Source organism: Phoxinus phoxinus (assembly GCF_949152265.1).
Source record: "Phoxinus phoxinus genome assembly, chromosome: 14".
Taxonomy (NCBI): Eukaryota; Metazoa; Chordata; class Actinopteri; order Cypriniformes; family Leuciscidae; genus Phoxinus; species Phoxinus phoxinus.
Genome location: NC_136889.1, coordinates 7,418,448 through 7,436,581, shown reverse-complemented (window position 1 = coordinate 7,436,581; position 18,134 = coordinate 7,418,448). Strand labels below are relative to the sequence as shown.

At 37.7% G+C, this 18,134-nt stretch overlaps 1 protein-coding gene across 3 annotated transcripts in view; it reads right to left on the bottom strand.

Annotated features, from left to right (window-relative positions):
• Positions 1–8,687: 8,687 nt before the first annotated feature.
• kcnma1a (potassium large conductance calcium-activated channel, subfamily M, alpha member 1a) overlaps positions 8,688–18,134 on the bottom strand; it is a 176,066-nt gene continuing 166,619 nt past the window's right edge. For all 3 annotated transcript variants that reach the window (XM_079635398.1, XM_079635399.1, XM_079635400.1), the window contains 3 exons: positions 15,355–15,579; positions 14,140–14,168; positions 8,688–12,347 (listed from right to left, as the gene is read on the bottom strand). In XM_079635398.1, coding sequence (XP_079491524.1) covers positions 12,196–12,347; positions 14,140–14,168; positions 15,355–15,579 — 406 coding nt within the window. In that variant the 3' untranslated portion in view covers positions 8,688–12,195. The remainder of the gene's footprint in view (positions 12,348–14,139; positions 14,169–15,354; positions 15,580–18,134) is intronic.

Sequence of the window (18,134 nt, the reverse complement as noted above, 5' to 3'; positions counted from 1 at the left end):
CCGGCGCGGTTTCAGATGAGTAGCATTTGTCATGGAAGGGGAAGATGGTGTAATTAGCTTGTCAGTCTGCTTTAGGCTGAGCTCGCGAGCGCCGGTAAGAAAGATGGACGAACTGCCACGCGAGTTGACAGGCAGTCGATAATGTGGCAATTAATGTCATAAATAATTCCTCTACCAATTATATTCGAATGGACCCTGCGCTTTAAAAAGAGAATGGTGTTCCCTTATCATTTCCTCTATCGGCAAGCTTCACCATCATTTCCAACATAATTATTTCTCTTTAAACATCTCGAGAGACAATGACCCGTACTTTCAAGTGTAGAAAAAATACTGTTTTTTTCTGCTTTGTTTTTTTAAATATCGAAAACTATTAGAATTCTGTGTGTGTGTGTGTGTTTTGTAAATGTCATGGTCGGGTCCTAGACAAGATTACACGCTAATGTAATTTCAAAATATGGAGGGCATTAGATAAATCAATTTGGCTTATGTTAAAGGTTGCCAAAGCCTTACTAACATGCAGCGTATTGATCCAGCACCACCTTCTACTGTGGGAAAATGCTGGTCCACCTGATCTCGGAAGTCAAAGCAAATGTTTCCCAGAATACATAAATTACTGCAAAAAAAACTACACATGCCAAACATCCTCTCGAAGAGAATGCTATTCAAATATTTACATCAATCATGCAATCGCAATCGGTCATGTTTCCAGATGACAGGCTATTTAATATTTGTCTATATTTTGTCTTGTGCATGTTAAATGACAGATATACTGTATGCCTGATTAACAGTGGAATTCATGGAAGTCCATCAACACTATTACTGTCCTAGTGAGCACATAATAAATGGTTATGGCTTCCACTTTCTCACTGTATCAGTGGTTTTGTGATTATTAATTGTCTGTCTGAGGCGAATCAAATGGTGGTGGGGATGTTGTAAACGGCGTCCCATCCGTTGTTGTTAAACCACTCTTGAAATGAATGACCAAATAAAAGGAGCTCAACTCATGCAAAGCGTCAGTAATGTTGTGTAAAACCCTGTTAACTACGTCAGATGGATCTTGGGTCTGGGAAAGATGGCCGCAGCTGTAATATATATCCCGGGCCGTGATGGCTCAAGGTCACATCAGCCACCTCTACATAATGCATGATCCCCCTCCTTCCTCAGTCAGTGTCCAATCACTCAGACCCAACCTTGGGATGAAAATTTTACTAAGTAAATCAGTGAACATGCTGGCATTTCTATTAACCTCCAATGTGCAACCGACAGCAAGATGAATAATGCTAAATAATAACATGTGGCTGTAAATCAGCTTTACAGCTTGAAGGTGAGCTAAAACTGCACTGTATACTATGTGCCGCTGGCCCTTATTTGCAGTGCTCTACAGCTATAGGCCTTGCTCGGGTACAGCGAATGATCGTACGAAGCTGGTCACATGCTAAATTAAGCTGTTCTTGGTTCCGGTTGGTTCATATGTAAAATAGCTGCCATGGTCAAATTTGAAGTGAGATCTGTTTTAGTTGTTGCGTTTTCACTGGTTAATAGTGTTATGAGCTTGAGTCATTTCTTCATTTGTACCATTCTGTGTCAATTGTTTCTATGTATATGTATGAGCTTGTGCATGTTTGTGTTCAAGGTCGATGGTTTCTGAGGATAATTCGCTGGAGGCTGTGATTGGTTCTCCTCCAGATATCCAGATATAAGGACCGCCCCAAATACTAAACCCCAGCCATTGTTGTGCCATTGAGTGTTGTTCTGCCTATTTTTTGTATTGTTCACCGTTTTGCTTGACCTTGAGTCCATACCTGTCAACACTCCCGTTTTTCACACCCATCTCGCCCCCCTCCCGTTTTGTTATTTCTCCCAGGAAACTCCAGTAATTTGTATTTCCCAAATCTCGTTACATAAATAATCACATCAATATATTATTCCAAGGTTGTCCAGTTGCCAGATCTTGTATAAAACATACCCTATACTCACACAATCGACATATCATATAAATTTCAACCCATTTGTGACCTCAAGCTGGCAACCTACAACCCAGTTGTGCTGAAGATACCTGCGCAGGTACACGGGAAGCTGACTCAAGCATCACTGGTAGAAATGGGAGGAGAAGAAAAAACAACATGTAAATTTAACAACAGCTGGACGGAGGAATTTAATTTCATATCTCGAAGCCATATCAACAATGCCCACGCATTTTGCAAAGTATGTCGCACTGATTTTTAATATCGACCACGGTGGGAGAAATGACTTAAATGCAATGTTATTTGTTAAATATGATGTTATCTGGTAATTCATGTTTATTTCATGCTTAAATAAATAACGTATAAATAACACTTGATTTACTACAACTTGAATACTGATTTGGATTGAGTTTGCTATTAACTTGTACTTATAACTTTTGCAAATATTATTGTATATAGTTTTGACAACGTAAGGGATGTGAGGTGGAGGTGAGACGCCATTTATTTTGTATATTCACTTTTTTCGCTCTGTTTTTGATATAGGGGGTATAGAAGTTGAGTTTTGTCTAATGTTCTTTACTTTTCTTTCAGGAAATTTAGAGGTTAACAAAAGGTTTGTTTTGTTTGTTATTTTGGACTTGTCTGTCCCTGAAGTTAACTCTTTCCCCTCCATTGACCTAATTTTCTGACTTTCCATGTTTTCACTCTTATTTGTTAGGGGGAGCTATTACACATCTTCTGAAAGAGTAGAGAATCTCCAGATCAAAACACAAACAAAAAAAGGAGCAGAAACAAGCGATAAAAGCATTGCGAATGCATGTTGTAGTCATGCATAATGCATGTTCAGATTATTCATAAAAAAAAATTATTATGGGGGCCATGTAAAAAATTAAAAAAATGCTGGCAGTGGCTGGCAACTTTTACACACACAAAAATCCGCTGGCGGGGAAAAAGTTAAAACCCCTGTTAAAAAAAAAAACGTATTATTTTTTATGTAACTGGTATTGAGACTCGTCCTTTACCTGTTACGCGACTGATGAGGTCGAAGCAATAGCTAAAGGTTTGATTTAACAGTTAATAAGAGTTTTCATATCATGTATATTTTCAATGATAAACAAAATCTATATTGTACTTCAACCTTTGTCTTAATTCCTCAGGCCTATTGGTTTACCCTTTGTTAAAGCCTTTTTTTAGGCCTAAAGCTGTTATTTTATATGCTTGACTTGAAATTCCAAGCATTCATAAGACGGTGGTGGAAATATTGGCATTTTCTTACATTTTCATAGCAGGACTAGGAGGGAAGATTACTCAAAAGCAGTGATGTGCATGATTTGCCCTATCCACCAGATTTTCACACAGTCTAGACTTTTTTTAGGTGTGTAATGTAATGTTCATGAAATTATCTACTCAAACATAATAATAATTAACGGTGTGGATTATATTATATGAAATGAAAAATCTGTAGAGTGTGAAACATACAGTATATATGTTATTTGTCGTTTGTTTTATTAACAACATACTGGCATGCATATTGGCACATATTGCCTGCTGGTGAAGGATGCAATGGTAAAGCATGATCTTGGAGAATTTAGGGTAACCTTTAGGATAAAGTGTTTTAGTTTTTCTTATATAATTTTTTTTTATAAAATCTTAAGAACAATCTTTTTTTCTTTTTCTTTTTTATAACATTTTTAAGTTCTTGTGGGGCATCCAATAGTGTAGAAAAATAAGGCATTTTCATGGAGACAGCTCAAAGTCATCCCACCTGTCAACACTGTAAAGGTGAACTGACTTTAATTTTATGGTAGAGTAATTTTGATCAGACTTTCTTTTTTTTTCTTTACTCATGTTTAACTACTTATGACATGATATTTCCTCTCATTTATCTTCATGCATGCAGTGACAATTAATATTATTGTTGTAAATATCACACGTTACAGGGTTGAAGCTGCAGAGAGAAATCAAGATAATGGATTTCTATCCATGCTGAAGTGTGTGTGTTTGTGTTTTCTCAATAACATATTATTAATGACACAGCGCTGGTAGGGAGAGAATTGGAAGCACACGCACGGCTTACACATTTTCTCTTCAGATTGTGTTTTGTGTTCAGGAAAGCTTGCTCTACAAGACAATTACATTACTCCCTGTGGATTTGTTTTCTCGCTGCCGTTTCACATGTAGACAGGCAGACTAATGCATGTGGAGAAAGAGCTTGATTGACCATTGCCAACAAACATTTGTTGAGAGGAGAGGCGATTTTTGATGTCATGTTAAATTAGTCATGATTTTCCTCCCAGTCTTCATGCTGAGAGAAATCTTGTAATATTAGCAAATGATAGGCCAGGCGTGTAAATAACGGCATGGCTTTATTTATACCCATCATCAACATTAATTTGTTTTGAGCATAATAACTTCTGAGTGTAATTTCATGTGAAAACTCTCAAGCATGTGGATGTTTGGCCATGACTTGTAACATGTTGTTTTATTAGTTCCATTGACAGGTAAATCACAAATAATGCCATTTTCATCTCACACTGAATCAGTGTTAAAACATTACATTTCAACAACAAAATAATATTTTTTTTGTTGTTGTTTTCTAGCCTTTTAATTGTCATATGTATACATTTGTGACAAATTCATCTATTGAAGTAATTAAAAATGATTACATATGTCAACTAAAAATGCCGTCTATTTATACAATTATAAATATATAGGTACATTATTTGCATTTACATGACATTTATTTTCCCTTTTTTTATTTAACAAAGATTTTAATATATTTTAAAATTTATATGAATGGATAATGAAAAGTGCTTCAACTTTTCATCATTTAGAAAAAGTTCTACACCATTATAACTACATTGTTGTCCTGTTTTGTTCCAGTTCATTTTATATGGTCCAGTGGTGAGATAACAACATGATTTGTATTCTACAATTATTTCCTTTAAAGGCAGGATAGGCGATTTGTTATGCCGGTTCTCTTCACATCCTGATAGCAATCACTAAGTGGTCTAAATATATATGGATATATATCGTCTGTGGAAGGCGTATGACCATAAAATGTTCGTCCAAACATTGAATTCAATCCGAATGCAATGATACGACGTCTGCCTGTCAACGTATGTATTTCCATACCTCCGCGCAGACATCACACATCATCAGTGCGTTTCATGCTATGTGGAGTTGTCAGTCAAATATATGTCAGTCACTGAACACCGCAAACGGAAACATCAGCCACCTTTTACAGTTCCTCTTGAACCAAAAGCACTCGCTTATGCTGCGTTCACGCCACAACTACTGTAATTTGGAAGAGATAGAAACCTTTGACGTTATATTTGGAGCGGTTCGTGACTCGAATTTATATGTTTCAATGGCAACACTATCAATGGAGAAATGAATCTGCAGCAGTCAGGTGGTACAGGTCAGTGCTCTTTAAGTTGTTTGTTCATTATTATTGTAATGTTATGTGCTTTGAGACATGAGGTAGTTAAACGCCGTCTCCCGTGATGCTTTTGTTTGCTCCCTGCTGTACGTGTTCATGTGTTGAAGGAGGCATGTCTTTGGAGACGCTCTGAAGGGAGGGTGGGATCTTATGCTTTCAAAGCTAGCTCGCTGTTGCAGCCTCTCTGAAAATTGCCTATACCTTACCTTTAATAATTCCATGTATTATGTCATTTAATATGAGGTCATATTTATTTATGCTTATTAATGATAAAATAAGGACCAAAATGGAATACTTTTGGAAAGTTGACGTGTTATACTTTCGGTCAACGACCCATATTTAAGATCAGACTGGTCAAATATACCACTTCAGCTAAAAATGTGTGCCTGAAGTGAAATAATTGTTCTTCGAGACTTCTTTTTCAATAATCCGGGAGATCATTGACTTTTGTGTGCATGCTCAATCTCAGTCTTCTTGTCTGATAAAAAGTAAATCAAGATTAGTGAGTATAAGTGCGCTCTATTAACACTAAGCAATTAGGCAGCTCCCAAGCGAGAGAGCTTAATGCCGTGCGATTCCAGCTATCTGATCCCACACATTTGCACAGACCACCAGTCGACTCCACCAGCTCAGCATTGCAGTAACCAGCAGGGCACAGGGGGATGAATCCCAGCTGACAAAATGGATAAGTCAATTGGATGAGGCTTACACAAATCTCACCACAGGGCCAGGGAGAGACACACGCTAAAACAAATTAAAAGAGCGAACCGAGAGCATATTTTATGCTAGCGATTTATGATGTAGAGGATCCTCCCCTCTCTCCTGTTCCCTTAATGATAAATCATCATCTTCCAGAAGAATGGATGGAGAAGGAAATCAAAATGTCAGTTAGAGAAAGCAAAAATGGCAAATGCGCCTTGCTTTTGTTGTTCCTCTTAAATTCTGTTAATCGCCTCAGGTAAAGATTAACTGCTGCTGCCAATTTAATTCAGCTTCAAATAATGCAACAAGGTCACTGTTTTCCTTTCGCTCTGCTCTTCTCTCTCTCTCTCTCTCTCTAGTGCAGGATTGAGTTGTCATGTAGCTCTAATAGGCAGCACAGGGAATCATTAGTCCGGCTCAGCTCTCTGACTGATGGGCATTTCACTCCAATCATCTGGCCGTGCTCAGACGGCGCGGCACTATTGACACGGTGTCAGAGCTGAGAGAGGATGGCTTAATCAGCCGGGACACTCTCGGCATTGATTTGACAAGCTGCCGTAATGACCTTCTTGTTTTTGTAAAGGATCACTGTTTATCTGAGCTGGCACTGATGCACTGAGCATGCTGCATCGTCATGGAAACTATTATCACGGCCAAGCCGGGGCCTTGGAGGGCTCCTAAAGATGATGTCGAATGTGACTCGAGGGGGGTCGCCATGGATGGGGGGGGGGGGGTGTTGCCACGGTGATAGCTACTCCTCCTCTGACTGCTGTCTGTCCGAGACACGCGAAGGACTCCTGGAGAGACGGCGTTTTGAGTCAATATCCGATCCGAGGGGTGACTTTGACGAATAATAGTGGGATTCTCGCCAGGAGAAAAAAAAAATTGTCATGTTGAAAACAAACCCCATCAAGTGTGCAACACATTGATTGTTAAGTGTTCAATATTAGAAATTTCTCACTTTCATTTACTCCACTGACAATCCACCCAGAAAATTGTTTTTGATTTTAGCACCTATTGATTTGCTAAATGGCCCATAATGGCCACTCGAATGTATTCATGTGGGAAAATACCCACCTACGCCCGACCTCGTCGACTTTGATTGTTGAAGCTTCAGCCCTGATGAGACGAAACTCCGACCACCTCTCTGCATTTCAATAACGTGTGCGTTATGCTTTAATTCGTAATAAGCAGCCTTACGGCGGCACCCGAGATGTTCTTATGAGTATATTTGGGGAAGGATTCAGGGATGAGGACGCTGTCAGGTGGATGAGTGTAATCAGCCCGTCCGCCCTCCACCCCTCCGCCTCCTTCCCAATCTCCCCCCACAGCCCATGTGTCAGACAGTAAATATTACTGGCGTACTGACAGGCCTGGAGCCGTGACTCACCGTGTAAAATCGTTAATAAGCAGCATGATGGGGCCACTACATCCCAAGGTGAGATTGTAGGGGGCTGTTTTCATCCACAATTATCCAAAGGACAGCATGAAGTGTCCATGGCGGGATGATTTGTGAGCTGAAAACAAGAGTGCTTTGTCTCGGCAAAGAGATGAGGGCTTGGGAGCAGGCAAGGGAGATGGAGAGAGGTCAAACGGACAGGAGTGAGCTTATATTACAAATCATTGGTCCTTACTGTTGGTTTGTAATGCTTTAAAAAAAAAGTACAGCTGTTAATGCAGTAGGCTAGCATACAACAAACCCAGGTCAGACATTTTGGACCCGCTTTATACATAAGCGCAAATAACACTAAGAACTGTATGTTTGTACCCAAGTGGGAGCTGATTATTTTATTGCCATTTATTAATATATTTTAGATAAACAAAATATGGAGTGGTTAGAAGCAGTATAGTTTTGGTTGTGAATGTGGCTTGTTTCTGTTTTATTGCAAGATATTGGGAGAATAAGTCTTGCATGGTTTCGTTCAGTAAACATACTGCCAAGTTAAATGGCTGATCAATCAATTTCACTCGAATCGATCTGAATCAGTTCAGCTTGCGTGCACACACAGGGAGCCACTTTATTGTAAATCAATCATTTTGAAAACATCTCACAAAGGGGCCAGTCCTTACTAACAAGCCATAAATTTAAACCTACAGGGTGCCACCCTTATCAGCCTACAAATCAGGAGCGCAGCCAACATCTGTTCTGCTTCCTCCTCTTTATTTTGGCTTGGTGGGTCGAGCTCAAATCTTTAGTTTAGAAAAGACAAGGCACGTAAGATCATACTAATAAAAGGTTTGATAACACTCATAGTTTTTTCATAAACATAGATTGAGCGGCACACGTTTTGTAAGGTGTGTCTTTGTAGGTATAAAATGACTTGGAATTGAAATCCTCACATTCTTATGAAGGCGATATGTGCCGTAATTAAATTGTGAGAGGCGTTATCCATCATTGTAAGCACTTTTTATAAAATGTTAGCAGATGTTTGGGAAAAGGTGTGTTCTCTGCATCCAGTACACCCCGTTTCCTACACTACCACCACATATTTTTGGACTGTAACAATGTCCATTTGTCAATGATAGATTGCCTAATTTCGAGTGTAAATCAAGTAATGACGCAATATACCAGTCACCCGTAGAACACAAATACATCAATTTTAATTGAGAAAATACAAAAAGAAACCATGTACAATTTATGTACAAACTTTTGTTTGTATGTACAAGACAGTATGTTTATCAGCAGGTTATATTTGACAAGAGTCAGGTAGATCAGCTTCAGCACCATCAACTTCTTCACGTCTGGTAGTCATATTCCGCTATGGAGAAACTCCTTTATCCTGTAATGAATATGCCAATAATTACATGTATATATGGATGTTTTGATTATTTATTGAAGTGGAAGAAAAGACAGCAACAAAACAGTAATCCATATGCAAGTTCAGCATGTTAAGACTTAATTCCCCTCCAAGTATTTATTCTGTTACAGTGTATTTTCTTTATACAGTTTCTAAAACTTAAATCTGTCCTTTACAGTAGAATAAAATAGCCAAAATATGACAGTTGTGTATTACATAGCACATCAGTAAGGTTGCTTTATATGTTACTTTAATAAAAACACTCTTGAATACAATGACAGGTGATCGAACTAAACATTATAGTCAGTTCTACCCAACATCCTTCAGCCATTGCGTCCCCTTTTTTTTTACTTTTACAGTATCATTAACCAAGGTGCTAGGATTCCAGCAGCTTGTATAGGCACATATGTCATATGCCTGTTTGAATGCCACTTTTCGCTCTAGTGGGTCTTACAGCGTTCCTCCTTTGGGTTTTGTCCTGCACTGCCTGGCACTGTCCTGGCATGGAGGCAAGGGTGGCTTGGATGTTCTCCATGCCAGTATTAGATGCCACAATATTCATCCACTGTTTACAAACCAATGACTGACTGATGCTGGTAGACAGATACATTTCATGGCACTGTAGAAACTGAGATATGTGTACACTGTAGTATCTTCACAAGATGTACAAATAAATTGCATGATACTAAAACATTGCACATTTGTTGCAGTGGAGAAGAAAATATCAGTATCACCTCATACTACAAAAGGTAACACGAGAAAATGTAAGCCAGCTTTATTTTGTAGCTTTGTCATCAGGATTGCTACCTGAGTATGTGTGTTGAAAGAAAGAAAAAGGTCTGTAAACAAACAACCGGGTTTGACTATATGTGATTGTAATGGATTGAAATGCTGATGACAAAATGGAATGTTAAAACCTGATGGTTAATAATCCTCAAGAAGAAAGAGCTAGTTTGCTTTCTGCTTCCCTCAACGTGCATCTACACTTTTCTCATCAAATGAAACCTGCTGTCTTTACTGTGCCATCTGCCTTTGTAGTTTCATAACAGGAAAAGGACCTTACATAGAAGAAGAAAAAAAAAATAGGACATTTAACTCCAATGGATTCCTTTTTTTTCTCAGGCTAGCAAGTATGTTGACAATCCAATTATACATACAGTTTACTCACATTAGTATTATTATTTTTTTATTCATTTATTAAGAAATCTACTTGCTACAAAGTGTAACACCAATGTAATCACAATTCAGAAAATCACTTCAGGACCAAGCCTAATTGTCCAATAGACAAACAATAAAGCTGAGATCCTTTTACTTGAGAAAATAAATGTGGACTAGAACGGGCAGAATTTATACACCAGATTTATATTATTTTACTCAATGGATGGACATGTGCTAATGTCTCTTTTCTTGCATCTACAATCATATGGCTATTAGCTCACTGCTGATCTGATCACATTACGGTTGCACAAGTACTTCAGCATGCTCTTCTCTCTACCGAGACCTAATTTAGGCCAAACATGGCTAATATCACTATAACTCTACCCTCATTACAGAAAGAGCAGAGCCCCTCCTCATGCACATCTCTGAGTTCATGTCTGTCTGAGGATCAACATCACTTTACCTGGAATTACAGAAAAGTGTCATCAGTCATTCAATATGGGTTTTCATCTCTGTTAGCTTATGAAAATGAAAGCATATATGCTGTTTTAGTAGTAGAGCTCAAAGTCCTTCAAAGCAGCCCATGTGAGAATCAAAGAGCGCTCCAGATGGAAAGCTGAAACTGTACCGTTTTGACTCGGGTTACAGATGTTTGACGTGTCCCAGTTGATAGTATGTGATATGTGGTGTTGTCAGGGGTAAAACTGAACTGCTGTGCACTGTAGCTATTACGATATCTTTAAGATACATTTAGAAATAAAGTTCTCTGATATGTATAAAAATAAGTACAAAATGATTACGCTCATGGATAAAAAATAAGTATGTACTTATGTATAAATCTGACAGAGCACTTGAAGCAAAGTTCGAAGGTCTGTGAAGCATATGTATCAGTATACGTTCTACTTTAAAGGTACTGTACAACTTAGTTGTGTAGCCTTGATAGAAGTGAGTGACGTTCAAATGCATTCAGTCCACAGCAAGAATCATCCACAAGTTACAACTTTGACTGATAATTGAACATTATGATTGAGCTTATGCATTCGGTCTAGAGTTTAAGGCATCACAGTTGGTCACAGGGAACATCCAAGCACTTTTCAGCCCCTGTGCCAACCCTGTGTCAGGCAGTGGCTACACCCAAAGGAGGAACCAATGATGCCCACTTTTCGCAATATGTGGCATTTTCAATTGTATATGTTTTTATTTCAGCATAAAAGCTCAATCATTGTTGAATTATCAGCAGGTGACAGTAGTGTTTCATTCAGTTGTATTAATAGCAGAGCCGCAGACGCAAACAAACATGTTATAAGCCTCGATCACAGACAGTTTCCCACATCAACAGTCATGTAAGATGGAAAGACATCAACAGAAGTAGTGCATATCCTCAATGTATTGCCAATTCCGAAGAGCTACGTTGGGGACGACCATTTGCATTAGGTACAGCAAACATTTCCGTCTGTAGGGATGCAAATGGGCATCCTTTCCTGAGCCAAACGTTCAGGCAGCTTTCGGCACACACCATGCATGAATACAGTCACGCAAACGCCCGTTTCCTTGAACAAAGCCATTCGTTTAACAGCCTCAGCCTGTGACTTCTTCAGCCCAAACTCAGAGGAGAACCGAGGGTAAGCTTTGACTCTTCTGTGAGCAGTGCTTGAGTTATTACGCGGTAGTGCAAAATGAAATGGACGACAGATACGGCGGGGCTAATCTTTGGGTAGTGTTTGGATGAAGTGAACGACAGTGACCCTCATCCTCCATTATAGCACCCTCTGCATGGAGTCAGGTCACGGCAGAGGTGAGATATTGCAAAGAATCACAGGAAGTACTATTTGTTTTCTTCTTTTGTTTGCCTGTTAACATAATTTCAAAAAGTGCTAGGGGGCTGTACAATCCTTACTTGATTGTCATTATGTACATCACTATGTATACATATATATAAAAGTATGGAAGTAACATTAAAGGTATACACATAAGAAGTCCTTTCCAGTTCTCGATCGCTTCAGACCCTTGAGTCGAACAAGGGAAGGACAATGTGTCTCCATCATCAACAGTCATCGTTTCGCGATTAGCGCTCATCTTTTACAGCAGGATGACCCAAGTCCCTCTGTGATGGTAAAGGCCGGGGATTCGTTCAGCATTCATCTTCAACTTCTCGAATAGGTGGAATCAGACTGCTAGTGGATTTGTACTGATTGACTTGGTTGGCCATGTGAGTGCTCATGGGCTTGATTTGAATGTTCCTTGGGTATGCATTTTCTGCTTCATCTGTAAACCATCTCTTTTCTGTGAGACAGCCAGGCGGGAGAGAAGCAGAAGGCGAGAGAAACAGTGTTAATATCAGATCTTTAAAGCAGGGTCATGCATCTCTCTTTAAAAAGAAAAAGGAAAAGAAAAGAATACCACGCTCTCTTTCTCTCTCTATACATGAACTTTAATTCACATTCAGAAAGACACAGGGTGAAACACACATTGTTGGACCTATTACTGATTTCATCAGGCAGCAAAATGTACGGTATAAGCATTTACAGCCCTCAAACAAGGGTGTAGTGTAGCCAAAAGGAATGACTCTATCAAGCCGTGTACCACGTACCAGTTTTCACGTGATCTGGTCTTTGAAATTAGGTGTTTTATTCTGAAATGTTTTCTACAAGGACTTAAGCCACGCGCAGGGCCACCATCTGTCCTCATCATATTCACATTCTCCAAGGCAGTGTCATGTTCCAGCACTCCAACATTTCCAACTATTCCTCCAACTTGAAATGTGCTGCACACCTTGGAATGTCAGGCTGCGACGGGCCACGGGGGGAAGAGTGTCACGGCGGAGTCGTTTGATGTAAGTGGAGCTGTGCCTGAGGTGGTGCAAGGAGTCAGCCACCTCGCTCCGTTCCCCTGAGTTTACTACTGATGCTGGAACTTACATCGCCTCGAGACATCCTGTGGCTCCGCAAGGGTTAAAAGAGCCAATTTCAGCAGCACAGGGACTCTCATCATGGTTCCCCTCTCACACGGATATTTGAGGTGAATTTAGACTGAGAGCGGAACGTGAAACCACTTTCGCCTGGTTTGAGTCGGGAACTTTTAATGGACCAAATCTATGTTTTTGAGGTTGTACAGTATAGTAATCTTACTCCCATTAAAAGATGTTATTAGGAATGTAGCAAAGCTGCAAATATGACAAAAGCCACCAATGCATCCTTAACAATATTGTCAAGACAGGTTAATCAACCAATATCTGGAGATTGCAGATTGATAATTTTTGTAAAAAAAAAAAAAAAATATATATATATATATATATATTTAATGACATGTATTTTACACAATATTTATTCACATTTAAAATCAAAAGAAATATCTACTATCAGCACTATCAATAGATAATGCATTTTTAACAAATATTATATAAAATAAATGTTTATGTTGTGAATCTTTGCAATGAATTTGAATAAAAAAATGTTACCTTTAATAAAAAAACTTAACTAGTTTAGTTAAGTTTTTAACTAGTTTTAAAATTAACTAGTTATATTTACATATATTAAGCATTTTATGTAACTATTATTAATCTGATTTATTTGAACGGCTTTGAAAATGATTCAGATTATATTATATGTGTATTTTCCAAATACCATTTTTGAATTGGATGACGTAACAAACAAATACATTTTGATTAACTACCTGGAGAAACAATGTGCAGACACACTGACCTCTCACACAATGCAGTTTGTCTTAGAGAAAGAAAGAAAGAAAACCTAATGAGAGGTAAATGAACAAGAGGAACTGAAATAAGTCAAGGGGACTACTGAGAAAGATCACTGGAACCTATCAGATGGACGGAGGTATAGAGAGAGGATGATAGTCAACCGCATGCAATGCTGGGATGGTCCTGAGCATGACAAGAGTTAGGCAGTAGCAGCAGCCATTTGCTTTCAGTTAGAAAGCAAAGGTGAAAAGTAGGCATGATTTTCTTGGAAAGTAAAATCAAAATCCCCTCTCATAACAGTTCTCCACAAAGGACAAAGTTATGATTAAAAGATCCCACAACAGGTGCTGTATCATGCAGAATCATTAACTTGCATACCTGGGCCCATTCTATTCATCCTTGTTGCACTTTAGAAAAAAAAGTGGTCTATGTAAGTTTTACAGAGTAACAGAATAACTTACATCATATGTCTACATTTTTAGTCTGGTTAACAATTTAAATGTAAATTTAAAAAAAAAAATCATAACCATCTTTATTTTACGCTAATGGCGAATGATTCTTAAAAAAAAAAATCTAAAATGCTACTTCAAATATAAATTCAGTAATTAAGATTTACAAACTATTTAAAATACTTTTAAAAAGTATTTAATTTTTGTAGATAGTATTAACGAGAACAATGGATCTAAAAAAAAAATTTTTTTTATCTCACAGGGGGAATATATTACAAACTCTAAATCTTGTTGAATTACAACTTTTAGGCACGCATCGTAACAGGCACTGAAATCAATGCAGGGTTTTACAGCATCCCATAATGCCTTGCAGCTCCTCCATTTTGGTGAGAGATAAGTCTCAACAACAGCTTCACAAAGACTGTATATGTAGATGATAAAGATTTTTAAACAGTACATTTTAAATGATCCACAATTAAATGATCCAAAATGCCACGAGAAATACACACCAGAAGTGTTTCTGCACCTGCAAGGCATGTAGGGATGGTGTGAAACTATTTATGCTATGATAATGGCTCTATACCCTACCTGGAACATTAAAATAAAATCACTAGAGCATAACTAAAAATAAGCCACTAACACAGAATAAAAACATGATGATGCAATTTGCAGTTCTCACACACACAAACACACAACAATGATTGGACAAACAGAAAGGCAAGACATGAATTAATGCCGTTTCCTCACTCGAAATAATCCATATTAACTACACACAATTAAGCGTAATAATGAATATTAACTAAACATTTCTAGAGGTCTGCATGGGACCTGCAAATTTCATACCATTATTAATCATTCATATTGTTAACATTGTGATTGTGTCTGTACAAGTGCAGCAGCGATATGCAGGTCCTGGCGATGTGGCGATGATCAAATGGTCATAGAGCTCAGTGTGTGGTCAAGGCAAGGGCCACATGCACATTACAATGAAGCAAACTCACAAACAGAACAACAAACGCTGGGTACAAACGCACGCACACACACACACACACACACGTCCTTTTTGTACGAAGTGTGCTAAAACCACTAAACGCACACATACACACTCCTACTGGGTTAAAAAGAGAAATAAAGGCCAACTTACTTCTGTTTGTCACGGGCTTCACGTGCTTTGCTGCTGCGGTTCTGTCGGTTCGTGGCAGGGATGGAGTGAACAGACGAACTCTTCTTGCTGGATGAATGAGAGGAATGGGAGGAGTGGGACAGGCTTGTTCGTGACTGGCCCGCGTTGTGGTCGAACTGCATCAGACAGAATATCAGGTCCGTGGGCACCAGCTCAAACTCATAAGGCGGGTTTGTGATGACATATCTGTGCACATGGGAAAATGACACATATGTTCAGGGATCTCATGTAGGAGGAAATAAAGCATTTAATTCCCTTGTTTTTATTTTTAATTTTATGATGTTTGCCTTTTTGCACTTTTGCATATTAAGTGTGTATTTAAAAAATAAAAACTTTATCCTACTCCAGCTTTGTGTAAAGAAAAAGAAAACAGAAAGAAAGAAAGAAAGAAAGAAAGAAAGAAAGAAAGAAAGAAAGAAAGAAAGAAAGAAAGAAAGAAAGAAAGAAAGAAAAGCGCATAAGGCATCTGGCCCAGATGGCCTGAAGGAGAAAGTCTTGAAAGAATGTGTAGCTCAACTTGGACATGTGTGTACAAGGTTTTTTCAAATCTTCCTGGACAATGGTTTTGTACCATTAGCCTGGAAGAATTCCATTGTCATCCCGGTGCCGAAAATACCTAATGCAAAATCTCTCAAAGACTTTCGCCCAATCGCACTCACATCTATTCTCTGTAAATGTATGGAGCGCATAGTGTGTAAGGAACTGCTATCTCAAATCGAGACATCCATAGACCCCCTGCAATTTGCCTATCGGGCCAATAGGAGCACTGTGGATGCGATGCCTCTCTCACTCTTTTAAATAAGGTTCAAAATCATCTAGATAATTCAAATTCCTATATTCGAATACTCTTCATGGATTTCTCATCTGCTTTTAATACTGTCCAACCTTATCTTCTTTTAAAGCGCCTCTATGATTTAGGTGTTAGTAGTTGGATGATTTTATGGATTAAGGAGTTTTTAAAAGGCCGATCTCAGCGAGTCTGTATTAATAATAATGTCATGTCAGACTGTTTGGTTTTAGATACTGGGGTACCGCAGGGATGTGTAATGTCCCCAATACTTTTTTTACGTATACATCAATGAATTGAAGTGCAATGATGATAAAGGTTATCATCATTGCACTTCAATTCATTGATGTATACGGAAAAAAAGTATTGGGGACATTACCCTTATAAAATATGCCGATAATATGGTATTGGTCTCCTGTCAGAAAGAAATTAACTGCTCCTCATACTTTGAGTACATTGACAGTATTATTTGTTGGTTTGAGAGGAGTTTCTTATATCTTAATATTGAAAAGACAAAAGAGCTACTGTATGTCTGAGAAATTATTTGAGAAGAGTAGATACCGCCTCTGGATATAAACCAGTTGTCATAAAGAAAAAAAACTGTAGAGCAGGATTTGAATTTTAAATACTTAGGTACAATTAGTGATGAGAAACTTCATTTTGAAAGTAATGTAGAGTACATTCATAAAAAAGCACGACAACGCTTGGGTCTCCTCAGGAAACTGAGAAGTTTTAATATTAGCTCGCAGACTCTAATATATCGATCAATGATTGAGAGTATTCTCACAAAAACTCAACTCAACTCAAATTCCTGTGATGGTAAAGCTGGATTTTCAGCATCATTACTCCAGTCTTCAGTGTCACATGATCCTTCAGATTTCATTCTAATATTGGTGCTTATGAAACATTTCTTATTATTATCAATGGTCAAAACAGCTGTGCTACTTAATATTTTGGTGGAAACTGAGATACATTTTTGGAGAGATTCTTTGATGAATAGAAAACAAGTGACTATTGTAAATGTCTTTATTGTCACTTTTAACCCTTTAAGTGTCACCCCCCTTTTTTTGAATATACATGAAAATGCACTTTCCGAACTTAAATGTTTGTAACTCAAGAATGCTTTGGAATATGGATGTAAGATTGGTCTTGTTTTAAAGAAGAAAATTTGCAGATTTTTGTAGAAGTTAAATAAATTAAGAAAGTGTAACAGAAAAAAAGTTATAGAAGTTTGAGTTTATGAAAATAAAAAAAATAAAAAAATAATAATTCATATTTTATATAAAATATATTTTTTCAAAACCCTGGTGACTCTAAAACTGCACAAAAATCAAAGACAAAAATCTGAACAAGTTGTGTTTTAAATTTTAGGTTGATATCTCAAAAAATGAGCTTTCAGTAAGATTTTGTTTGAGCGCAGTACCACACTTTTTCACTAGTTGACATTACTGCCCATATAAGGGCGCCTGTATTTCCATATATGGTTTTTCTTTATTTCTAAAACATTTTCAGACCTTTTTTTCTAAAATAATTGAACAAATGCTATCTTTTGAACTCTTGGCATGAAAACAAACTGAGGTTTCTACCATTTTTTTCATGATTTTTCATGTTCATCACTATTTCAAAATAAAGGACTGAACACCTTAGGAGTATGAAAATATTATTGTTGCAAATTGATAAATTACGGCTCCTCTGTAATATATTTTGAAAATCAGTCACCAAATATGAAAACTAGAGATTGTAAGCTTTCAAATGATATATAGTTTGTCAATATTAGTTTAGGTTTAGTATAGGATATTACTATTTTAAATATGTAATGAATTTGGGCCCACCGGTGGGCCGGTGACACTTAAGGAGTTTTTAAACAATTGAATGTGTCCTTGCTGAATAAAATTATTGATTTCTAAACAAATAAAAAATGTGTGTATCTTATAAGCAAGCATAAACTTGTGAA